This window comes from Ambystoma mexicanum, chromosome 8, assembly GCF_040938575.1.
Source record: "Ambystoma mexicanum isolate Mex_15411 chromosome 8, UKY_AmexF1_1, whole genome shotgun sequence".
NCBI classification, from domain to species: Eukaryota; Metazoa; Chordata; class Amphibia; order Caudata; family Ambystomatidae; genus Ambystoma; species Ambystoma mexicanum.
The window spans coordinates 959,843,039-959,869,858 of record NC_090929.1 but is presented as its reverse complement, the minus strand read 5'-3'; the positions used below and the strand labels follow the sequence as shown (position 1 = coordinate 959,869,858).

General features: G+C 45.1%; 1 protein-coding gene across 6 annotated transcripts in view; it reads left to right on the top strand.

Annotated features, from left to right (window-relative positions):
• The window catches only part of EPHB2 (EPH receptor B2), a 935,811-nt gene extending 915,085 nt beyond the window's left edge, over positions 1 to 20,726 (top strand). For all 6 annotated transcript variants that reach the window (XM_069610867.1, XM_069610866.1, XM_069610865.1 and 3 more), the window contains exon 16: positions 16,093 to 20,726. In XM_069610867.1, coding sequence (XP_069466968.1) covers positions 16,093 to 16,201 — 109 coding nt within the window. In that variant the 3' untranslated portion in view covers positions 16,202 to 20,726. The remainder of the gene's footprint in view (positions 1 to 16,092) is intronic.
• The last annotated feature ends 6,094 nt before the right edge of the window (positions 20,727 to 26,820 follow it).

The window sequence follows — 26,820 nt, the reverse complement described above, 5'->3', positions numbered from 1 at the left end:
TGCCAAAAGGATTGTTCTTGATACTGAAAACATCAACTCAGTATATTTTTGTGCTAAGCGCATGCCTCTAGTATTAAAAACTGTTGGTCTGTTTTATATATGAATATCTTTATTTTGGTCAATATTTGTAAGCACGTTTATTACAATCAATATCTATTTCAAAGTACTATTTACTCCCTTTCATTGCACACATAAAAACTCGGTGTGTTAGGTCACTTTTAATTACATAGGCCCTACCTCTTTTAAAGGCTTTGGGATTTGAGGGTGTGCCAGACCTTTTTTAGGCCCTACTCCCCCAAATAATTGCATCACAGCGCGCTAGAGCCCCCCTCGATTTCTTATCCCACTTACCTGCTGCAGTGTGGCAAGGATTCTTTCTGAAATGGCTCCCAATATTTCCCCACAGGTGGGCTAATTTACGTATATAGTCGATTACCATTCTCCAAGGTGTCACTGATGATTACTGTTTTGAAAATCACATGATGCATAATGCAACTTCACAAAACAGAATGAGTAACACAATGTTATAGGATGTGGGGATATTGTTACCTTTCCCAACCCCCAACACGCCCAATCAAACAACTTGCCTTCAGATGTCATTAAAGCGAGTTTGTGTCTAGGGCGCTCCCGCTAGGTCAACTCAATCTGAAGCCTGTGTTTGTGAAAGGCAGGCCTCTTGCTGAGAAATTCTTGAGTAAAAATGTTATTAAGAATACTTCTCTACTCCTGCATAATATTCTCTAGTACGATGTACAAGTTGAAAGGCAATAACGACTGTTAAGAAAAACAATTATTCAGTTGTGCTTTTAAATATAATTTGAAATACATGCACAGCAGTGTCCCCAGTGTAAGTAAACCACACGGCTTTCCGAACATTCTCGAACACGCGGCGCGCTCTCCGCGTTTCAGACAGGAAACGAACAGCTGCACATTTCTGGCCGAAATGGAAATGCTCTGTTTTGATTGACTAATGAAGTGAAAGTGATTTATGATGACGGGGGCCTGGGTCCAAAAAAAAAAAAACCCGGGTAGTCCTGCAATTGCTGCCAGGCCTTCTGCGGAACGAGCCTGGTCTGTCAAGGACATGCGCAGCATTCGGTCATTCCCTCGCCAAGAGACTTCACGTTCATTCACGGTACTGACTGCGTCACCAGCAATGTTCCGGGGGTTTAGTAACAAAGCGGCTGACTAGAATGCGGCGTATCCTCTTTCTTGCGGGGACGTACACGTCTGGTCTATTTGGTAGTGCCTATCGATGACGTTGGCCTTACTTCCATGCTAGGCGGTGACACACAGGTCTTCTCCCTGAACAGTTGGCAGCTTGGCTGCTTATCTCTTACAGGTCAAGAGAGTACAGAGCTTGTTTTGATGGCCTCTAATTGATAGAAAACTCTCCAGCAGACCAACTATCCAAAGGGGCTTCCAAAAATACATCTCCAGACCAGCTGCACGAGGCACACAGCATACGGAATTTGAATACCAGAATAGCACTGGAAACTGCAATGTTGTTTTGGGAATGTTTTATTACATATGGTACTCGATATTAGTCCTTCATTCTCACACTTAACGCAGCCCTTGCATGAAAGGGCCTTCCTTTGGACAGACGTTCTTCATCTTAAACTAAAACTTGTTTTCCATTTTCTTTCTCTTCCTCCACACCTTTTTATGGCGTGCCCTATTTGCACTACTCGCAGAGTATTTCAGCGGCATCTTTAGTATGAGGGGATGGAGAGAGCACAAAGACTGTTGAGTCATGAGGATTAACGATGACAGTCATTTACAATACGTAATAAAACATTCTCCAGCATTGGATCTTTCATAGAATCACATGGTGTTTGAATATTCCCCATCGTCAGGATGGGAATCCTCTGCAACATTAGAGCAGTTTACATTTGACATTTTAAAACTGCTGTCACTTTAGTGCTCTATCAGAGTCGTTTTGGGTCATATTGCCCCGCAGCCAATTGACAGGTCTACTTATTCCTTATCATCTCCCTTTTCTACTCTCCACAGTACTTACTAAACGAAGATATCCACAGCAGTCTCACGCGCCTGCCTCAAGAAGACTCAAGATCCTTAGCTGATGCAAAAAGATTTGCATTCTTATTCACTACTGGAGGAGGGTAGTAATCTGGAGCCAAACCCTGCACAGCATGAACCCCCTGAATTTTGTAATGTTGTACAGTGTTTGTGGGGGACACCCTGTCAAACCTCCTTGGGGCTTGGCCTGGGATGCGGTGACCTTCAGGGTGGATTTCCACTACACTGCTTCTGGCAGAGAGACAGAATCCTAAGCATAGCATTCCAAGGTGGTGGCCTTGATCCATCTGCTAATTAGCCTTTTCCCTTTCACATGGCCACTCAATGGCACCAGAATGCTTTCCACGTTTCTGAAAGCGACTGGGTGTTCCCTGTAGATAAATAACACTCTGGCAAAGTCAAGGGTATGTGTATCCAGATTGTCCTCTTCTGGTGTGCTTCGGCTGTTTAGGCATGTTGGTAACACAATGTCCTAACATGTGGAAGACCAAACAGATTTCAGGAATAAAGTCTGGGGCGAGGTGTGGCTCCACCTTTCTAGAAAGACATTTAGATAAGGTTTAGACACCAGTTTCTTGCACCACTGCAACAACTGGAGTTGTAGCACTAGCTTGACTGGACACCCTGCTGGATCGAGGCTAGGCTCTCTGAAAGGCTTCCAGGTTTTTACTAGGTCTACCACCTCCTTCTCGGACACATATTTCTTGGAGTTGCATCCATGTGTGTGGTGTCTATGCTTATCAGGAGACCCAGAAGTGAGGAGGCTTGTGACCTGGGGGGTATCCTCTTATCCGTGTATTTTCTCCCTTCCATTGTTTCAAACTGTGCCGTGTGCTACCACAACTTTACCACTGGCCTCAGCACTGATCTATGGGTACTCTCAGTGCCTTTAACAGCAGCCTAGCTACACCAGCCAGTTCAGTCTTCTGTCAGTTGCCTGGGTAACCCTCACAAAAGTGGAGTGCCACTGCCCCCATATGTGCCAGCTCCAGGCCTGATCAAGTGGAAGATGAACAACACGCTGTCCCATGGCAAGTGGGGATGTGTTTGCTACCACAGGGAGGACAGGGGTCTAGTCCACAGTGCGTCCACCCACCTAATTTCCTGTCATTCTCCTATGGCCAGATTTCCCACAATGGCACAACGATGAGGATGGGGAGGTGACTTCTAGCTGAGGGAGCCTGCAAAAGCAGGGCTGACCGCATATGGAGTGGTGGTCTAAACTGCAGCAGCACATCCAGGATATGCATGCACTGATCTGGAGTCCCCACACCCGCAGCAATGTCAATGCCCATTGGGGGTTCAGATCACAATCCAGCAAGGACCTTGCCTCTAACTGCAAGCCATGGCACCACAATGGGATGGCCTCCAGCATTACTGACGATGCTCTCACAATGTTACACTTTTGTTGCATATTAATTATTAATTCATTACATTGTTGGTGCACCTTATTATAAAGTGATAACAGATACTCTTTTCATTGGCTGAGTGCTATATACAATGCATTGATTGGAGCCCTAGATTCTATATAATACCAATGTGACTACGGCTATTCTCCTTTTAAAACCATCAGTAGGTTCCCTGAACTTAGTAAGATTATTACAATGTGTAGAAGGGATGCCTTTTATTCTGAAAGTGATGTTGATTCCATGGTACCTCAAACACACACGTTGATGCCTCCATCCAATACCTAAATTATGATAGGCAGTCTAGAATCATTACCAGTGGCATAGGAGACCTGGCACTCAGGGGCACTGATGAGAGGAAGAGTGAGGGACACGGGTGCTCTGTTCCCTCTAGTAACTCAGGAGTTGAGCTGTGGTATTGAATAGGCTTTGACACTGACGGCTGCAGGTCAGGTTGGCCACTTTTGGCAGTGACACCTAAAAGCACAGGCACTAATGCACATTCAGGATGTCAACAGTGAGGTTTGCAGAGGGTACCGAAAGGTACTGCCTAGTCTAAGAGACAATTACAACCATGGCTATGTTGGGCTCCCAAGACTCTGTACTAAGTCTTTTCTACAATACATCAGATTGAGAGCTTGTTTATCCCTTCACACATGTCAAGTTAAAGAATATTACAAACATGATTTGTTTATTCCAGGGTTCTTTGTAGTTTTTGTTTGTTGGGCCACTGACCATATGTGTGGTAAAGAAGAATGCTCTAACCATATGTCTGGAGTAGGAGCATGACTGGTTCATCATTTCATGATGGTACACCACACCAAGAAAGCAAAGAGTAGAACATCTACCAAGTTAGAAAGGAGGGAACACAACATTCTCTGCATGCTGAGTTGTGGGAGTAGCTATGTGCAGTGGGACATCTTGCTTATGAGGGAGACCTTTAATGTCTACTTCAATGTAGATAAGGAGGGTGCTGATGTTGCCTCCATCTATAGAGAATTTCAGTGCAGACAGATAACAACAGCCAAGGCCCGGGGACCGCACATGGGTGTGTTACTGGTGGCTTGGGTGGGTCTTTTACTGGAGTGGTCTTTTGGGAGTGAATTGGGGGATGGCTCTTGGGAACTAGAGGTTGCCATTTCAAGGAGCAGCTGGATGTCAAGGGTGAGGGATTTGAGAAAAGCTTTATTTCCAATGAAGAGGTAGTCTTCCTAGTGAAAAAATAAGAGGGGATGGAGGTATGAGGCGGTGGACGTTTGTTTGACTGCCTGCAGAGAGACATTAGCAATAGAGATGGAGAGTGCTTTGTGAGGCCAATAAGGACTATATTACAATAACCAACTTTGCACAAGAATAGAGCATTCCTTGACTTCTTGCTGAGTGGAAGGGGTGGAATGGCCACATCTAATTAATATTAGAATGGGAGCAGGTGGACAGGGAGTGTGATGTGCAAAGAGTAGGTAGTCGCATGTGTCTGCTGAGTGTGGCCCCATGGAGCCTTCCTGAAAAGCGATGTTGTGGGGAAGAGAAACGAGAGATTGCAGGCTCGAGCTTGTAGTGGCTAATCATAATTAAACGTCATTGCTGACTGAAGTAGTCAAGCGAGAGCATTGGATGATCCACTGGCGAATAGCACTAGGCAATCAGTAATTATGACATGCAGGTGTGGATTAAAATACAAGAAAGAAAAGCCAGTTTAGGTGTTGGTGCCATCATCAACAAAATGGTGGATGGACAGCGTTCCAGGAGGCAACACGACTCTACAGGGAGATAAGCTATATAAGACTTTTTTTTTTATTTGTGTTATAGCCGAATATTCGACTTTTCACAAAACCAAAATGTTAAAACAGGTAATCAACATTGCTGACAATACATGTTCACACTTATATTAAACGTTTTCCTAGACAAAAAAATAAAACTTAATCACTCATGGAATCCTAAAAATACTAAACGCAGTGACATACAGTACTTTTCCATACATATATGCATTATCGTCATATACCCCTGAGTAAAGCAACCTGTAGTCATTCTTTTCTTCAATTCCAGGCAAAGATTGCTGTGCGTTTGCCCATTAGAAGCCGGGAGGAGCCTCCGAGATGTACCGATCTGACTTATTGTCTGAACATGAACCCCAAGGCATGGTGTATGCTTGGGACCTGAACAGTTAGCCAGACTTACTCCCCTGCTATCAACCTGTTCTAGAACATCTCTGATTCCAAGCTATCTTCTCTTTCTACAAAGAGCAGGAACAACTTCAACCTTACGTCCCACGAAGCTCTACCTTCTAACAAGACATGTTTTAGAGACTGGATTGTGACCTCTTTGCATAGCTGACAGACGTTAAGCACGGCCTTATCTTTTTGCGACTAGACAAGACCTCTTCCGTATGACCAGATTGATCCGCACTCTTAGAAATTCATGTCTCACTCTCGAGCTGGGAAACCGCCTCCGGCATTTCGGAATACACCCAATTTTCTTATCAATTGGTAGAAACGATTTCCCCAGCACCAATGTACGCATACTATCAATGGTGCGTATCCAATCCATACTGGCCAGTGACCTCTTGACGCTCAATGGATTAGCTTTTAGGGTCCCAACTTCACTGTTACAGTCTGCCAAAACCTTTATGACAAAGTTCTTTACATTCGGCAGGAATGGAGATGGCTTCTGTACTGCTAAGGTAGCTATATCCGCATATCGAGAATTTGGTTGGGGGACCAATGTCAGCCTATAGAGCCAAATAAGCCGCCACTCCACATGCATCTTCATGGAACTTCATCCCAATTTATATCTCAGACTGCCAATAGGAAGGCTATTGGGGCGGCCCAGGACCTTTTTCCACAGTCAGCCCACTATTCTTGCCCAATTTGTGTTCCAGATCAATGGTTTTGTATCTATCCCATATAGCAAGGCTGGGAGGACCGTTGCTATATATAATCTAATGGTCTACAGAGGAAGGAGATGGACCGATGTCTTCCTCTGGGGCTTTGGTGCAGCCTGCTGCATTGAGTAGGCTCTTCACCTAGGACTTTTGGGAGAGGATGGAGGCGGGCTAAAGATGTAGGGCAGGGCCTTTGGACAATGGCAGGATCATACTTGCTTTTCAACAGCCAATCCCTGCCACCATCACAAAAGAAGAGCTTGTGCCTGGTCGTTTGATGGGCTCCTTCCCTACAGGGTCATAGACAATGTTGATGGCAAATGAGAGTATGTTCGTCGTTGATGCAGATATGATGTGTCTACCGGTTGTATGGAGGTTGGGTTAGAATGCTATGTTTAGGCAAGTGTGGGTTATGCAGTGTTGTTTCTGTGAGTACAGATCCCTAAGATCTAATAGGTTGATTGGCGGAGTGACTATTAGGTGGGGAGAATAGTGAGTGCGGGCCTGGAATGTAAAATTGCGTTTGTTAGGTGGCGGTCGAATGAGGTGGATTATGCTGGGAGGAACGGGGGTTTGGGGCGCGGTCATGTTTACAGAATCCGTGTCTCTGGCAGTTATGTTCAGTTTTCAGTGGCTACGGATGTCCGGGTATGGCAGCCAGATTTTGTGAGCCCTTTCCTGTTGTATGCAAGCAACATTGTTCACATAATAAGAGCTTTGTTAGTGGCCTGTCCAACTTGCTTAAAGCAGCAAACCGATCAGGCCGGCGGGCTAATTTGCAAGCACCATGGTTTTCCTTTTGGATAATGCATGCTGAGAATATATGTGTGGGGGAGTCAAGGAGGGTGCTGTGTTCATACTTAATTGCCTAAGCCCACAACCGTACACTTATAATTTGAAATAACGTAACATTTATGTGCATTTAGGGCCCGATTATTTGAATATTTGCCCGGTTCAAAGTGAATTTGCACTGCTGAAAAGTGACTTAGCACTGCTGACACAAACCCTGATTCATGGTACTGTGCAAAGTGTATTTTAGCAGTGCAAACTCCGGGCAAAGTCAGTGTATAGTCATTTTTTGCAGTACAAAATGACTTTGCATGGTTCCATGAATCAGGGTTTGTGTCGGCAGTGCAAAGTCACTTTTTAGCAGTGCAAAGACATTTTGAACCAGGCAAATGCTCCATGAATCGAGCTCTTAGTGTTTTGTAAAGCGCCCTTGGTAAGCAGGGCACTTCAGTGCGCTAGATTCATGAAAGTGTTTTATAAGGGCGCAATCCCATAGGAAAACGTTCCATGAATCAGGCCATTGGATTTACGCTGCTTGCTTGATAAATTGGCGCTTTATCGTTATGATCACGAGAAGCGCTATGCGCGGCTGTAATTACACCACAGTAGGGCATGTGTGGAAGCGGAGAGGCATGCTGGGTATTTTCCTTCACTCTGTGCCCGCCTGCTCCCGCTGAAAGACTTGTGGCCAGGCCTGATGAACTCTCTCAAGTGCTTTCGGGGTCCTTGGAATTAATGGGCCGAGTGTTCCAGCGCCCTGTAAGTGCTCGTGGCTGCGAATCCTTTTGTAGCCGGTTAGACCAATATTTGCTCTTCTCTCTTTGTGTTGTGTGAGGCGGCCCAGCGCAGCCTCGCAGGCAAACATGCTCTGTACAGCTGCGCTGTCTCCACTTATTCAAGCAACACTGAAATGTCTTCTTTTTCTTGTCGTCCTTGTAAGCAGGCAGCCCGGCCCCCGAACATGTGAGTGTGTGACTCGTGGGAAACTGGGAGTGAAGGGAGGTTGGACTTTAATTAATCCAATAATTTACTTTGGGCGCATTTCAAGTATAAATCAGCAACAACACACACACCGACTTGTTCTTCGCTCCAGCACATTTTCCTGTGCAAATCCGGCCCCTTTTTACAAAATATGTGAATGTAAAAAGATCAAATTAACGTTTTAAAGCAGCAGTACTACTGAATCAATGACTCAAAAGTCGGATCCATTTTGCGATCCAGAGGAAACGTCAACATGCCCTGTGTCACTTGCTCTCTGCTGCCCCCCAGAGGAGAACTATCTGCAGCTTCTACAGGCTATTTTATGACTGCCTGTAAAATCCAAAAGATACAGAGCAATTATGTGGTAGGTGATCACGGCCCAGGGCATGTTACATAATCTATGTGTGAAATTAGAGGTGCACATTTTTTACTCCGAATAAAGCACTACATCTAATACAGCACTAGTATAGCCAGCACGCTTTTCAGGAATCGGGTTAATCAGTGAGCCTCCTCTGACGTACCATCCACACCCACAGGTTTGTGTCGGCAGTGCAAAGTCACTTTTCAGCAGTGCAAAGTCACTTTGAACCGTGCAAAGAATTCCCTGAATCGGGCCCCAAAGCATTATAGAGCCCGGGACATGTTCCCATTTAGCTTTTGAACAGGAGAGCATCAGGCCCAATAGGAGGAGGTTATTTTTGTTCACGTCAGTGCCCACATTCTGGCATATGCCTCCTTTACCACTGCAGATGCATTGCAGCAGCTTGGATCACCAAACTACCAACCACATCCACTCGCAGTACAGTGTAAACTCACCACCCACGCCCACTCGCAGTACAGTGTAAACTCACCACCCACTCGCAAGACAGTGTAAACTCACCACCCACGCCCACTCGCAATACAGTGTAATTTCACCACCCACGCCCACTCGCAATACAGTGTAAATTCCCCACCCACCTCCACTCGCAATACAGTGTAAACTCACCACCCACTTGCAATAGTGTAAACTCACCACCCACGCCCACTCGCAATACACTGTAAATCACCACCCACACCCACTAGCAATAGAGTGTAAAGTCACCACCCACGCCCACTCGCAATACAGTGTAAACTCACCTCCCACGCCTACTCGCAATACAGTGTAAACTCACCACCCACTTGCAATACAGTGTAAACTCACCATCCACGCCCACTCGCAATAGTGTAAACTCACCTCCCACTCGCAATACAGTGTAAACTCACCACCCAATTGCAATACAATGTAAACTCACCACCCACGCCCACTTGCAATATACTGTAAACTCACCACCCACACCCACTCGCAATACAGTGTAAACTCACCACCCACACCCACTTGCAATACAGTGTAAACTCACCACCCACGTCTACTCGCAATACACTGTAAACTCACCACCCACACCCACTCGCAATACAGTGTAAACTCACCACCCATGCCCACTCACAAAACACTGTAAACTCACCATCCACACCCACTCGCAATACAGTGTAAACTCACCACCCACGGCCACTCGCAATACAGTGTAAATTTATGAGAGCTTATTGGAGGAGTATAGCTGAGTCCAGATATGTGCCTGCCACCAAGTAAGAAAAAGCAAAGGACCAGCCCTATACATTATACCAAATAGAAAGCACAACTCTGGATAATTTCCCATTTTACTCGGAGGGCCTTTCCAGATGAAACACATCAGCAGCTCCATTGAAACCTTCTATGTCCGCTTATTTATTGAACATTTATGTGGCACCAACCTCAGTACAACATTACTTTGTGGGGGCCCAAGAGGAAGCAAAGTCAAAGAAGGGTAACAAATAAAGGGACAGTCGCCGTTCTTGGACATTTTGTGCCCGATTTATGGAATAGTTGCCCGGTTCAAAGTGAATTTGCACTGCTGAAAAGTGCCTTTGCACTGCCGACACAATCCCTGATTCATGGAACCTTACAAAGTGTTTGAACTACATAAATGACTATGTGCTGACTTTGGCCGGAGTTTGCGCTGCAAAAATACACTTTGTACGGTTCCATGAATCAGGGTTTGTGTCGCAGTGCAAGGTCACTTTTCAGCAGTGAAATTTCACTTCGAACCGGGCAAATATTCCATGAAATCGGGCCCTTAGACCCGGGCAAGGGAGAAGAGTAGAACGTTTGGCGACCTAGCGACATAATGCACAGGGTTCGGAGAGCATGTACCTCCAGCACTGGGTCTTGAGGGCCAGACGAAGGAGCTTGGCGGTAAACCTCTAGCACAGTGGTCTTCAAACCTTTTTGGCCTGGGCCCCTCCTGAGCAAAATTTGGGCAGGCCGGGCCCCCCTAAATGTGCCAGATGAACTTTTGCATGCCGTCACCGCACCCTACTCCCAGTACAGACACTGGGCTCTCCCCACCCTGCTGCCACCACTATCCCAGTGCTCCCACCCATCCTGCTCCCACCACAGTCCCATAACACAAGCATACATGCATCCATACACATATTTAAATGCAAAATAAATCACCATAAACGTACCTTCTGCAGAGGCCTGCGCGTGGTTGCTAAAATGCCCCGCTCCAGGTTGCTTTGCCCGTATGTGCGAGAAGGCGCAAGAGCACCCCCTCACACATACATACATGCTGTGCCCCAGCCAGCATTTCCAATGAGCTATGCAAGGCTGGCGAAGCAAAACGCCCCCAGCGTTGCATGGCTCAGTGATCATGTGTGGCTGGGGAACTGAACTGTCAAAGGCAAACAGTGTTTCCCTTTGACAGTTCAGCCAGCCCAGGAGCACTCCCTCAGCTGGAAAAAGCAGCTGAGGGAGTGCTCAGTGTTTCACTGGGCTGGCTTCTCAGCTCCTCCATAATGGTTGAGGGGGCCAGTGGGTGTACGCCCCCTCACCCAATATGGATGAGCCACCAGGCTTCGACTGGCCTATAGGGCAATAGGGCGATGACCGTACCAAAAATGCAAAATGCTAGTGTAGGCCAGTCAAAATAGGTGTGGGCCAGTTTGAGGAGTTACTTCACTATGCAGATAGTAGTTTTGACCATTGTTGCTGAATAAATATTCTTTAAATATCACATTTTGTTTACATTTGAACAAAAAACACCCACTTATGGTACTATTCAAACATTCTGTGACTAAAGGACTGAATATCCATTTGCAACTGCTGGCCACTTTTTCATTGGTGCCTAAGGCCATTTTATGGTCCAGTCTGACCATGTGAACGCCCCTGCCCATTTCCTCCAAACTAAAAAAAAATGTTTTTTATTTTTTTACATTTCATGCTGGGCTCTCGCACCCCATAGTTTGAAGACCTCTGCTCTAGCATGTGGTGCTACTGAAGTCCTGAACGTGCAGGGCCTCACGAGTGTAAATCTCTGTCTTCTGCCCACGTCTTCAAGAATTGCATTAACCAAAATACCCGAGCCAGAGCAGCAATAGTGCTGGCCCAGCTGGGGACCAGTTAGAGCAGTGGTCTTCAACCTTTCGATTCTCCAGATGTTACCCATCAGCACTTGATAGCATAGTCAATGGTGAGGCATCCTGGGAGTCTAAGTCCAAACCATCTTAGGAGGCACTGGGTGCACACCCCTGAGTTAAATGGCTTGCTGTTATAGAGTGCAGGCACATGAGCCCAGGAAAAACTCTCTCTAGCCTGGGAATTTCTAGGCACAGTGCCATCTCCTATTGAAAGGCTGGTCCTAGTCCTGATTCAGCCCCTGTACCGCTCTGCAAAAACACCAATGACTGTAGGAGAGTTTCTAGTTTTCAAAGACATTTTAAACGCTTCATTCACGACGCAGTAAAAGGTGCACATCTTTTATTTCATGCTATAGGTCAGTTTTGGAGCCAGATCCATATTTGGAATAGCTTGGAAAACCAAACGAAAACTCAAAAACCAAGGAGAAAAAGAGCAAAGGAAGACACATTGTAGGTAGTATTGCTGCTTTAAACCGCAGGGTTCTTCAGAGTTCCGTCGAAAAAATCCCAAGCATGTTTGGTCAATGGATCGTGCATTACGTCATCATTATTCCATACAAAGATCACATCTGCAACAGTTTCTATTATTCCGCGCCATAATGCAAATTCCTGTGTAAGTAGCAAGCAACAATAGCCTGCCCCGCTGTCTCTGCGCGATAATCCGCAGTCTGCTGCACAAGACGGGCGCGCAAGCTGTCACAGGTATGAAAGGAGACCAGCAGGAATGTTCAGGCCCGCAGAATTCAGGTACCTCATTATGACAGGTTAAGGCCCTCTTGAAAGACTGATCTTGGCCTGCACCCAAGCAGTTCCTTCAACAAGTGGAATGTCTTTGATTGGATAAAAAGGCAGAACATTACAACATAACTGAACCAAGAACACGACCATAAACACATACTTCTCAGCTCGCCTTCATTTGGTGTCACCCGTCTCGCAATCATTTCCATCTTCCAAACAAGCCAATTGGATCCCATAGACATGAATGGCCTCTACCTTTCTCTCATAACCCTGCCTCACCCCCAAAAGGAATGAGACTCTGTTGATGTCAATGGGCTCTCAAGCCCAAAACGCCCGCCTTCTCCCTCTTTGGAGACTCAACAGGCAGAGAGATGTGGGATAGATCAGTACACACATGCTCTCTTGTTCACCCCAAAACACACCACTCTAATGCTCCTTTTGACCCATTGATTATCCTGTGGATTTTCGCATTGAGAGTATGTTGCAGAAATAATTGGCCAGAGAGACATATTTAATTAACATCTAATGGCAACACAGGCCTTTTTCATATACGATCTACCTTTCCTAATATAGGATGTCTCCCAAGTTTCTTTAGACCTGCGTTTTGTTCACGCAGGAATTGTATAGGTGTACAAATCATTAATGGATGTATGAAGTCATTGCTCTACTGGTGGCAGCAATCCATGGATTGATCAAGTGGCACGTTACACCTCAGCAACAGTAAAGTATAATTTACTTTCCAAGGTAATCAGAAGATACATCATTTATAAGCATGGCATCAATTACACGGTTGCTCAGCTGGGCTTGTTTCCCCCTATGTATTGAAGGAACTAGAATCCTAGAATGGGTGTGATCTGTTTGTAGGATTGCATAGGATCTGTAAGACAGAGGCAAAGTAAACGTTTGATGAACAGGAGCTAAAAGCTGCTTCAGACTCCAAGACATCACCCAGTGAGCAGGACCTTTCTCCGGGGAATTAGGAGCTGCTGCACAGCACCCTGCACACATAGCTTCCATATGGGATGCAAACTATAGACTTTCGTCCTTTATGTAGGACCCATTATGCTTTAAATGTCCCGTACGGTTCTTTTTACACATTCCCAAACCTGAAAAGTTGATACCAAATATGTATTTTTTATACGGCACCGGTTGTCCCGTGGAGTTAAAGGTAGCTCCTTGTAACTATTGGTTTCAAGATGGCGAGGCTTGTCTAGTCCGTCCATAAGAAGAGGGCTCACTCTTCCTCATCACTGCCTAGTGTTGCATTTGGCCATTAGACCCCAACTGGTTCAGGTAGTGTGCCAGATTCCTGATATCAACACAGCCATACTGGCATTGATGAATCACTCACAACAGCATTCCTACACAGTGTTGTTATGTCTGGCACGCATGCTTGCACACCTTTATTGGATTTCTAATGGTCTCATTGTGGGTACCAATATATAGACATGGCAGAGTCCCCAAATATTTTTTTAACACCCCAAATAAAGCAGGATTTTCTCATCTTTGTTAAGGCCTTACTGCCCAAGACTTTCACTGAGTCCGCATGCATGCATGGTGATCACGGCAAATGGTAACAATGACCACGTGATGGGGATTTCTTTTTTTCGGCTGAGAGTGATGGGGAGTGGTTAACTTGACAAAAGTGACTGCCCATTCGGATCCTTCAGCAAGCAAGTACAGCAACATTTAGGGTGTTTATGACTGATTGTGCTTGACGGCCATTCAAAATGACCCTCCGTTTTTTTCTGTTGCTATGTTTTGGGTGGATCCACCAGAATTATGAGTGATATGTCGCCATAGTTGACTTGGAATGTCCGACTACAATGAAAGGAGAAGTTTAATTTTCATATAGTGAAATTTACTATGCACTTAGAAAATGGGGGATGAAAACATGAGCGGGTTCATCGGAGTCCTCTCTCTGTGGCGCTGCCGTGAGGTAATACTTGTCTTCATCTACTACAACTGGGGATTTACTTGCTAACTCTCTTCTTCAATGTCTCACCGCATTTACTGACAATGTGATTAGAATCCCCTAATTTGCCTTAAAAACCCATGCCTGTGCCATACACGTGGGCGTGTGGGGAGTAATTTAGTAGTATCTGTAGTTTCCGTTGTAGCGCTCCTTACACGAGATCAACGACTGGATCTGCTGCAGCTGGGATAAATTGAAAGGGGATTATGCGGGCATTAATCTATTTGGACCAGAAAGAACTTGAGCTAGACTCCAGCAGGAAGGCTTAGCCCGTCCATCAACAGACAACGATTGCAAAATAGACGGGGAAGAGTTGCAGCTGTTGCCATTCGTTTCTTCTCTTCAGCAAACAAATGAAGTCATGGGGCCGGTTTCTGCCTCCGTTGGGGTGCTTAAGAAAGGGCTTACTTTCCTTCCCAAGGGTAGCCGACTAGCACTGGAAAACGGCCTGCTGCAGCCTCGCCCAGCCAACAGGAATGCTTTGAATGTGCCTGCTTCTCTATAGCATCCTGTGCTACACTTTCCTCGAATGAGAGGCCTGTTGAGTCTATATCGCCCCTCAGGGGGGTTCTTAAATCGAATCCCAACAATTCAAGATCATGTCAATTCCCAATAGATTCTTCATGGCCCAAGTTCTTCCATCTAGATTCAAATAGGAATGTGCTAGTAAGCGGGAGAGGGGGCACATTCATGCAAACTTCACTCCTTCAAATGCAGCCTTTTCTTAAAGGACCGGAGTCTCCACCAGAGCCCCAGGAATTCCCTCTGTGTGGCAGTCTTGATGTCACCAGTCAAATGCATTTGGGCGAACACTCTAATGAGTTGGGCTGCAGCACATCTTCTCAGTTCTTGTGTTTCCTCAGGCATTTTCACTTGGTCCTTAGTGTGGATTAGTGTGGAAGAAAGATATCCTAGTCTTCATTCATTGAGCCATTCATCCGTTCATGCCGCCTTTCTCGTAGTCACCCATCCATCTATTGGTTATCCACTCCTCGCCTTTACCACTTTACTCCTTCTCTGTTTTGTCCTCCTCTTTTACACTTCCATTCCTGCTGATTGCTTTTGCGCCTTTATATCTGATAAAAGCATGATTCCACCACGGCACCTTGCTTCCATGCACCTGGAGGATGCATCGGCCACAGTCTAGGCCAAGTGGACACCAGCGAACGAAGGCCCCCTTCCTAAACTATCTGCCAAATTCCATGACATTTTAAGATGGCCTAAGTTTTCCGGCTGTTGATTTTGTCTCCTGAGGTCCCTCAGAGCAGTTTATTGCCACTCTTCAAATTCTCCATGGGGAACGTGAAGAGAATGTCTCTTCAAATTTGGTGGGGGGAAAAGTAAATTCTAGCGTTCTTGCTTACGCACTTGCATTTCCAAATCCATGCTTCCATTTGATTGCCTGCATTGCATTTGTGCTTACTTGCATTTATATTGTGTGCCATGTGCTGTGCCCTTTGCATGCTTTTCTGGTGGCTCATCACCGGGGTGTGTCTCGGGTACAGATCCAAAGCCAAATTGACCATAGATGCTCAATTTGATTCTAGGTTCTGGACTTCTTTCACCAGTCTTTGACCAAGACTCTTGTGTCTTGGTGGCCATGTTTTGTTTTAAGCATTTGCACTTGATTTTTTTCCGTTTAGTGGGTGTCCGTCTGTCCATATCAACTTATTTTCATCAGCCATCTTTAGAAATATTCGAATCTTGAGCCCTGTATAAGTGCATCATTTCTTGTGTGGGATATTGGTTCTCACATTGATCAAAAGAGGAAGCTAACTGGCCACACTAATTCTTTTCTGTTCTTTCTACAGGGACATTTTACGAGTTGGTGTCACTTTAGCGGGTCATCAGAAGAAAATTATCAACAGTATACAAGTGATGCGAGCACAGATGAATCAAATCCAGTCGGTGGAGGTTTGATATCCGCCAGCCCTTCTCCTCCTCCTCTTCCAGAAGGCCGTATCTGTATCACGCTCCTCCCTGAAATGTCCACGATACGGTATTGACCGCCTTCCCTATGCCACAGAGACAGGGCCTGTCACTGCTCTGCGTTTCCACCAGAGGAAACAGCACCCAAGCCCCACTTCTGTATGGTGAAGTCTTCAGGAACTTTACAGGAGCAATCAGTGTATAGACAAAAATGAACAAAACATATGACACAAAGGGAAGTGATGACATCTCAAATATTTTGGAGGACAACTGTGATGAATATTTTGATGTGATGAATAATGGCATTCTTGAAAAGGGCTCGTCGATATCAACTTGAGTTTATCAAAACAAAATAATAATATGGGAGATGGGGAGCAACTGCTTCCTTCTCCTTCCTGCACAAAGGGATACAATTGCCCGGTAGCTTAACACAGCTTTTGGTTTCCTGGAACAAAGACAATTTTTTTCAAGAAGAGGAACACAAAGAAGGAAAGAGAAGTGAGAAGCCCTCACACATGTCTCACTGAAATGGCAACCATATCGGCAAACCACTCCAAGCCCCAGTGCGTTGGATCCGTCCAGAACTTGTATGGGGGCCTGTGGATCGGCAAGGAGGGATGACGGCGCATGACCTAATTCCATAAAATGGACAAGTTGCGCCTCTGAAGAAAACTCTTTGCCCTGAAGGTGTTGAACCTCAGACATCTAAACAATGAACAGGTGCTTTCTGTGGGAGAGAAGGAACCTTGTAGGCCCTTTGCCGGGGATAAACAGACACTTACTTTTTAGCTCTTACTGTCTTTCTGACTTAAAAACAGTTTTGTGAGTTTTACAAGGGTGCACCCAAGCCACACCTCAAATGACATCATCATCTCATACATATCATGTGCACAAGACCTTTGGTGATGTCATGACTAGTTGCCAATGACCTCTTTCTCAGAAGCCTTCCCAAGTACAGTATAGTAGATTTTAATTACAGAACGCTGACCTGTAAAATTCCTTTTTTCGGTGTTGTTGTTGAAGGTTTGTTTTCACCATATTTGTTTACAACCCATTTCTGTTCCGTGTTTTTTTTTTAATCTTCAATTATTTGGTACTTCAAAGTTTCACATCAATGAAGAATTGAACTTTATGGCGAAACTGAAGGTTCCACTAAAGTGTTTTTTTCCTCTCCAGTGTGCCAAGGGAAGTTCTTTACCATATGTGTCTACTTTGTTTCCAGTAGCATTTGGATGCCCGATCCCTGCCAGACGCTCAGAACCATTTGCTAAGATCTCAGTCAATGACTGCCTGGCAGTCGGAGCACGCTCAACGGGGGCCTCCCTACTTTTGTTCTTTTGTAGCTTATCATATAAGCTCTTCAGAAATGTATCATGGCTCTCATGGGTGAGGAACTGAGAGCAGAATTGACCCCATGGGTACAACTGAAGCACAGTCAACGTGGTGTCCCCTGCCACCCCCAGCCACAAGCAAAGAAGCTCCAAATAAACTGGAAGGATTTGGCCTAGAACTGAAATATGAAGCGTATTCCCAGAGGAACGCACATCTGTGAGTTACAGAGTGTTAATGATGTACAAGAAGACACTCTGCTGTAGGCTTATGTTGGTGCTGTTGTGGCTTAGTTGCCAAAAATACAGAAGTGGATTTTTCAGCACATAAATAGCTTTTTTTTTAAAGATAATTATATGTGGTCCCCATGCTTGAGCCAATGGGGCTCAATGATGAAAGGTGGGTTGAGCAGCAGACCTAAATTATACAAAACGAATGTTAATATTTCACTTAAAATTAAATCATCATGTGGTTTACGCAAAGTAACACACACCGCTGTGCACTATAGTCCGATAACGGCACCCAGTCACCTTCGCAGCAATTGGTCCTTATGCTGAAGTTGACATCCACAGTTTCACGTGGAAGGGAAGGATTTCTGCTGTTTGTATGCAGGTAAAGATGGACTGAGAATGGCAGGGAGATATAGATTAAGTGAGGACTCACACCGCCCATTTCGTTACTCGCGTAGACTGTTCATCATTTCAGGACGACCTCCGATAGAGGGTAACATTCTGAGGCGCTAATCCCAACTGAAGGCAGAGTTCATAGTACAGTTGTTATGAAAAACACACCCCTGTCACATACATGGGGCCGGTTCCAACGATCTGTGATATTTAACACCGCTCATGGATTTCAGGGTTTACTCCATTTAAGTATACAACTATTTCACCCACAGATTGGTTATAGGCAATGGAAAGAGTTCCGTTGATCCAAAAAAACTCAAATGTCCCGTACAAAATAAAAATATTCAGAAGTTCCCAGAAACATGGCACACATACCTTGCACAGTTTTGAGTTATAGAGAACATGTATCATAGGATATGTAAAGATATTTATTTTAAGCCATTTTCTTTCTTTCTGGTCTTCCTAGAATGCTCTGTATAGTCCTGTGAGATATGGTCTCATGAGTGTACGTAGGCGAGGATGACGGCTGTATGGCCATCCAGGCTGAACAGTTTGGTTAAGCCCTAGTCGCTGGGACGTTAGACTCAGCCATTCCTGCCTCTCGACGCACCGTAGTACCTGTCCTTTTAGTTCTGCATAAACAGCCAGCTGTCTCATTTGCACAGGGTGATGGAAAGCAATATGTTTCCATCATCAATAAACCTTTTGGTATCTTGGCAGAGTTACCATTCCCTACCCGGGTGTATTCATATCGCCAAGGATTCGTTTCCCGGCAGCCGACTTGCTTAATTTTTCATGAAACACCACTTGCCAAACATCCATTTGAAAATGGCTCTTGATTTCTCTGTTTAATCAACTGCTGGCTGCCATTTATAATGGAGTATGTTCACAGAATCCGCCCACTTAAGGACCATCTGATGTTCCCTGGGTCTTGCGTACAACTCTTTATTTTATTGGGATATTTTAAGATGCTTGGGAAATTACTCCAAATCTTAGAAGGTGAACTTCTGTCCAATAGTCTGCCGAGCTTTGCCTTGATTTCCAGTGACCTCCATGGCAGAGAGAAACCACTGCAACTGGGATCCTCCCACTCTGGCATGTTGGGAGCATCACATCACATGTGCTAACATAAAGAAGCGATGGTTGGTCTGTGGTTATCTCAGCTGCATTGACATTGTTGAAATAGTTCCTTTAATCCCTGAGTTATCATTATATGGATCCGCCATTGATGCATCACTAAGAGAAATGTGGGGGTTTCTCCTTAGGAAATGGCTCCTGGCGGGGCTGCATGGTCAAAAATAGCTATCGGTTCAACAGACCTTACCCTCAAAATGCTGACCAGTGCCCATTACACGCCTCCCAAATTTTCGCTGACTCTGAGAGGCTGGCGGAGTGCCAGACAAACCAAACAGGATGTCCATCAAACACGGTGCCATTTGCCAACTTTGGCTCTGCACAGATGCCAAGACCGTTATGCCTCGAGATGTCCATGCAACTGGTTCTTGCATTGCTGTTGCATCTTAACACTGATTGTGCTGCACAGAGACAGGAGCTATTGGCTCCAGTAGTCCAGCTGCACAGAAAGGTTCTTAGGTTTGCTCATGGGGAATAGAAAGGACCTACTCTGTACAAGCCCTTTCGTTGGACTTTTAGGTGACATATATAGAACATTGAGGCTGGAGTCTTATGACCCAGGCACACTCATAAATTCCCTAAAGCGATCATATTTGAAATACACTTAATTGTAGTGCACTATGAAAGAAAAGGCTTGACCTGTCCACTGAGGAGCTGCCAGGGAACACTCATTATTGAGGAAAAACACACAAAGCATAATTACTGGACTCGGATAACTGGAAACTGCTCTGCATAAATTAAAAGGGAACTTGCAGGTATCGCTCTCATTTCATGTGTATGCACCCCGTAAAACATTTTCTTGTTAAAATGAACAAGAATTGAAAAAAAAGATGAAATAATGTGATGAGGTTTATCAGTCTACGTTTAATTTCCTGCCCGCACACCAGGGTGTATGTTACCAATTATGAAATCAGCAGTGCAATACAAATGTGAAAATGTATTTATGACTTTTTTCATGGACAGAAAAATGTACTAGCATTGTGGATAATATAGATGCAAGTTTCTCTTTCATGCAACACCAAGAACGTGTGTTTTTTTACTTCATTTTGTACCTGTTTTCATCATGAAAAAAAGATGGCCGCCCGTTGTGTTTGTTTACATTCTTCCACTCCCAGCATGCACCAGCATCAGAAGCCACACTCCTTCATACTTCGCCCTTTTGGAAACGAAATACAGGAAAATAAACGTGATTTCTATGATTTTGCAGTACATTTTCAGGAATCTCAAATGCCGACTGTACCGGAGGAGTGGGGAATAGAGCATTTTATTTTGAAAATGTGAAAACCCATTGATTTCCGAAAGGTATGACTGTGTCTCTGATTTTTAACAATTGTTTTCCATTTTGGTGAATTTACGCCATGGGTACAGTCAGCATTAAACTTTGAAGTGTATTAGTTGGTTATTCATTAAACAGTAACATTTGTCTAATACTGGTGCAGTGCTGAAATGTGTTGCTTTTTTATTAGTTATTCTGAAATCCTCCCAGCACCCTTAAGCTAATTTCAATAGCAATGGTTCAGGTAACTTCGGACACATTGACTAAGTCTTTCAAAATGAAAAATTAGTTTACAGCTGTCAATTGTTCTTCCGCAATTTACATATTTCAATGAACAGCCATTTTGTGATATAGTAAATGCCTTAAGGCATGCCAAATAATTGGTTGAAAAATCAGTTCCCTTTGGTTCGTTTAGAAAAAAATCAGTGTCCTTTATTTAATGAGCATAGCAGTACACAGAATGCGTGACAGCCTCTTGTTTAGTTCAATTCAACAGTCTGGCTACTTGCGCCAACCTTCTCAAAAACAATTTAGTTCTCACATAAATAGTATCTCCAGTCCCATTATTGGATGCACCAAAGTTTCAAAAAAGTATAATGGACAGCCAACACGTGTTTCGACAAAATGTCTTCCTCAGGGCTGAAATGTACAGACATATAAGTTCAACATATTCATATGACATCCTATATAATAAAATATTAATGAACACAAAATAAAATTAATTTGAAAACCCCAAAAATGAACATGAAACTTCCTCTATTCAATTCTTTGTTGAGATAAACAATACTACAATCTGCTGAACACTGGCCTTGCCATTTTTATAGTGCCTGCGTAATAGGAGAAAGGGAAGGGTGTGAGGAAGAGAGTTGGAAATGGGTATGCTTGGAGGAGAACTCCGAAGGCGCCAGTAAATAGAAACAGGTTCTGAGAGTGTGCTAGAACTCCTTTTGCAGGCCATATGGGAAAGGGATCAAGACACAGAGGTCCCAGGCGAGCAGCTCTCCCCAACTTCTCCCGAAGTGTCTGCAAACAGACTAACTCTGTTCCTTGGGCCACCCCTTAAATTATACATGTACCTTTAAAGCCTAGAGCTGAATTGAGTTAGACAATGAGGGACATAGGGCTACTGGTAGATAGATGAACACCCCTTCCTACCAGTAGGACGATGTAGCTATTGGGAAGATAAAGATATTAGGGACTCTGGGAGCTCACTTATACCAAGGGACTAAGTAACAGATTGTTGCACTATCCTAACCCGGGATGGGCTCCAGAGTTCAATTCAGCAGACATTGTAGGTACCACCCACACTAGGTTCTAGTCTTTTCTTTAAAAACGTGCACATCACTGCAAGCTGTGACACGCTCTCTCTGTGCCCTCCAAACACCACCTCTGTAGTACAATAAAGTTTGACCCTCTTACTGATCCTCTTCAATATATATGTGGTCACTTTCCAGTATCATCAAATATCACATGTTTGGTTTTCATATGTATGCTGACGACACCGAGTGTCAGCTTACCTATTAACCAACAAGATGCTTAAACTAGCCAAATCCTCCTTCACATCAACATTACCAGATATAAAGAATATGGCGGACGATATTTCCACATCCAAGGCTCCACACGCTGGACTGCACTCCCACATCAACAATTATCTGGGACAGACTTGATCAGATTCATGCATGGCCTTAAGATCTCGTCTGCTCTTTATTTTTTATTTACATTTTATTTAATGCACAGACCAAGCTCGAGAGCAGCAGAGCACTGTACAGAATGTGGGTTGCTGGCATTTCGGCTGGCATATTTGAACAGTAGCACAGTACTGTGAGGTCAGTGTGTCAGTATGTGCGTCCATTGGAATTAGTCCTTGGTCAGGTGGTGTTGAAAGAGCATGTTTTGAGAGATTTGCAAAACTTGAGAATTGTGGGAGCATTCTGAACTGACCCCGGGATTGAGTTCCAGAGGGTGGGTGCATGACAAGGGAAGGATTGTTTGTGGGTCCCCTCTTTGCGGACGAGATATGATTCAAGCCGGTTGGTAGATTTGCTGTGCAAGGAGCGTGTGCCCCCAGTTATGTGGAGCTTAGCTGGCAGGTACACTGGTGTGCTACCTGAGAGTCCTTTGTAGATGATACATGTAGCCTTGAACAGTATCCTGGCTTGGAGGGGAAGCCAATGTAGGATGGGAGTAATAAGGTCATATTTCCACGCTCCTGTAATAGGACATGCTGCAACATGGTGGACTGTTTTTAGGGGAACCAAGTGAGCAGCTGGGAGCCCTTTCAGGACATCATTTCCCCCTTCAATGTGCGAGACCACAATGGCCTGCACCACAGTTCGGAAGTCCTGCACCGGGATGAAGGCTTTGCTTTTTCGAAGAGTAGAGATTCTGAGCCAGGTCATTTGGGCCTTCTTGGCTCTATATATGGTAATAGTTCTCTAAGGACTGCATCACCTAAAAAATAGCTGTTGAATTACCATTATACTCATGACTATTCCTATTGCCTGTACTCCGACATTGGACCACTCTATAAGGCTTCACCATCATTTTCTGCTCACTGAATTGGTACCAGACTGTACATTTGTCACATCAAAGAACAAACTCTTGATCCCCAGGGACTTGTTTCATGTGAACTCCATGTGTGTGCCCCCCCTCAATCACTGCAGAGTTGTGTGTAGTTCATTATGAATGCATAAATAAGTTCTGTCCCTTGGCTGCTGGGTGGGCTGCACCATAGCCTTCTGCAACTGAGTTAGAACGTAGCAGATTTCTGCTATATGTTCCTCCACAGTTGAGCTCTTGATCAAAAAATCATCCACATAAGCCAAGTTTCCCCTTTCACCCAAATTAGGCATGGCCTTATGTATGAAGATGTGGAATGAACTCATTGCCAAAGTTTATGTATCCAAAGTGGGTTGGGGTCCACGTGTACTGCTGCCCCACAAAGGTAAAGGCAAGCTTGTTCTGGTCTTCCTTACTCACGGGTACTCTCCATTAACCGTTGGTCAGGTCAATGGCAGTGTACACCTTTGACTCTTGGATCTAGGCTAGTCCCTGATCGATGTAGGGAAGGGCCATCTTGACATGTGGACCCGTTTGTTCAACTGCCGCAGGTCTGCATATATTCTCCATTGGCCATTTGGTTTGAGGATTCCCAGTACCGGTTTATTGAAGGTACTGTGAACTGGACTAACTATCCCACAGGATTCTACATTTTTAATAATCTCTGTGAGTGACTCCATGGACGCAAGCGGTAACCGGTATTGTTTCACAAATACGGGAAGTAAATTACAACCAAAGTGAAAGGGATACCAATTTTTGTCTGGGCCCAACTATTGTTTCACACAAAACAGACAGAACTGATTTATTAAATCACAATTCCTATGTCTCAAGTCACCTACAACTAACTAGCTATCCCTAAAAAAGAGTCTAACTATCCCTCATGTGAGTGTATTTGTCTCTAGTGAGCGCTGGTGTAACGCCTATCTAGGTTAGGGGATAGATTAGAGACTCGCGCAACCCTCTCTCAATACTTTGCTAATCTCTAAAAATGGAAGCACACTTCCAGAAGTCAATTCCGTTTCTTTTATTCGTATTGCTTCCTTCCCATGTGACTTATCAATTTCTATCAATAATTTTACCTAAAAAATGCAAACTCTTTTTCAATAGTTAATGAGTTATTGTGTCTGCTATCTACTTTTCATTTTACAGAAAGAGATCCATCTTATAAAATGATGTCATTTTGCAGGGCTCGTAAATTATTCTACATGTCCCGCAGGTCGGGACATCACCATGAGCTTTCTGTGTCAACCGGTTTGAGCAGAATTTAAAGTTACTTTCTGCTTTCTTCAGGACTCAAAATTTGACATTATCTGGCAAATGTAAGTCAATTAAAAAAGACAATATTCTTCTTTTATGTCTTGATCTCCTTATTCGTTTTCAGGGGAGAGTGTCTCATGTTTCTTTCATCAGGTGTCTTGGAATTTGATTTCCCTACAAGGGAACACACAAAAATTGAACCATCATTTTCTGTCTGAGTCTCTTGTTGTGGCATCTAAGAATGAACCTATACTCTGTCCAGATTATCTTACCCTTGTTGTATGCTTCAGGCTTACTTCTTGTTATTTCTCCAGATCTTTCCATATAATTTTCTTCTTGGGATCACCGCCCTGTAAGACAGTGATCCAGGTCTTAATTTCACCAACAATTTGCGGACAGTAATTGGTGCTATAATGTTTTAGCAGTGTCTTTGCTTACCCTTCAATCGTGCTGTATTAATTCAATAGACTTGCTCTATGGACTTTCCTGTGTAGTCTAATGTGGACGAAGTAAAAATCTCTGTTTCCAACGGGTTTGTTTGTTCTTGTACAACCTATTGGAAACACGGATCTAAATATAAACCTTGTTGGAGATGGGGATTTAGATTTATATATGCGTCCTGATGTTTGAGGTTCTGTCCTCGCTTAATTCGACAAGATGGCCACCACACCAGACAAGATGGCCTCTCGGCAAATACGACCCCGAGGAACGGAGCAGGTGGGAGAACAAGATACAAGGTGGGACTGGTGTCAACCAGGTACATGGCCTACAGTTTATCCATCAGCATCGCAGGGCAGGTTAACCCCGCAACCAGCTAGACAGAGTACGCACCGGCTCCAGCAGCCGCCTGCTACCCCTTCAATATCACCTGCCACCCCACTGGTCTGTGAGGACAGGTTCTTTGAAAAGTTCCTCACTCTCATGAGATCTCCTCGGATGGGGGCCACCCTTAAGGTTGTGATCAGGGACATGCTCCCTCCAGCCCCTCCGGATGCGCCTATAGTCATTCCTCCTATGGCTCCAGCGCTGCAGGCCTAAGTGCAGCCCCTGTTGCCCACGCCGGCTCCTCCGATTCTGGCTCCCCTGCCTCCCACAGTTCAGGCGGTTCCATGCCAACCTCTGCCGCAGCCTCCGGCTCCCGTCTCCACACCTCAGCCCTCAGCGCCCAACACTCCTCCACACGCTCCGGACCAGCTGGACCCCATGGTGGACACAGATGAGGAAGAAGACCCGACACACCAGTGTCTGCCAAGGCCTTGCACGAAAGACTCGCAGGTCTGGCAGAGTACTTGGGCCTCCCTCAACCCGAAGTCGAACAACCGGAGGCGGGGGTACTTGCAGAAGTCCTCACTCTACGCCCTGCAGCTAGAACGGGGATCCCGATGCAAAAGGATGTTGTCGCCTTGGCCAAGAAGGGATGGCTCAAACCCCACTCAGCCCAGTCTGTCAATCGGCGCCTGGACACCAAGTACAGGCAAATAGAGGGGTATTCACTCTTGCTGTCGGCCCATCCTCAACCGCACTCTTCAGTGATTGCTGCAGCATCACTCTGCTCAAAGCCTCAGTCCTTGGCCACCTCGTCCTCGTCGCTGCTAGGCAAGGAGGAGAAGATCTTGGAGTCATACAGGAAGAAGCTTTACTCCAATGTCTCGCTGCATCTTTGTCAATCCAATGAGGATGCCATGCTGGCAGCCGTTAACCAGAGGCTTTGGTGGGAAATAGCCGACTTCCTTCCAGAACCTCCGGTACAAAGCCAGTCACATTTCAAGGTGGGACTGGCAGAGGCTAAAATGGTGGCGCAAGACATCATGTAGTCCACTGTGGCCCACATTGACACCTCTGGCCGGGCCATATGCATCGCCACAGACATGAGAAGGACTGCCTGGCTTTGGGTTGCTACATTTAACCCAGACGTCCAGGAACGTATATTAGACCTTGCATTCGAGGGTGGTGACCTCTTTAACTCCACCACTGATGAGGAGCTAGATAAAAAAAAAAAAAACAGTTCGCAAACTGCAAAGTCTTTATCTATCCTCACGAAGACCACACCCAAGGCGTACACCCAGTCACATAAATGCTCCAACAAGGGGTAGGTGTTCGGGGGGTTCCGTGGTTTCCAAGAACTGAGGTCCAGGTAGCCTGACCTTTCTCAGAGTCAGCACCCACGCAAACAACAAAAGGGGGGGATTTTTTTTAGCCCCCCTCCTCCTCAGTAGCCTCAGAGGGAAAGAAGGCATGATGCGTCCCTTCGGATCCACGTGTCGCTGGTGGGGGGGGCAGAATTGCCATTCACGCACATTTTTGGCCTCATAGGTTCGCAGACCCCTATAGTATCCACGGGGTACCGCTTACCGATCCCTTCCTCTGCTCTCCCCTCCACTCCCACAGATTGGGACAGCAACTCTGTTGGCGGAAATTCGGTCACCTGTCGA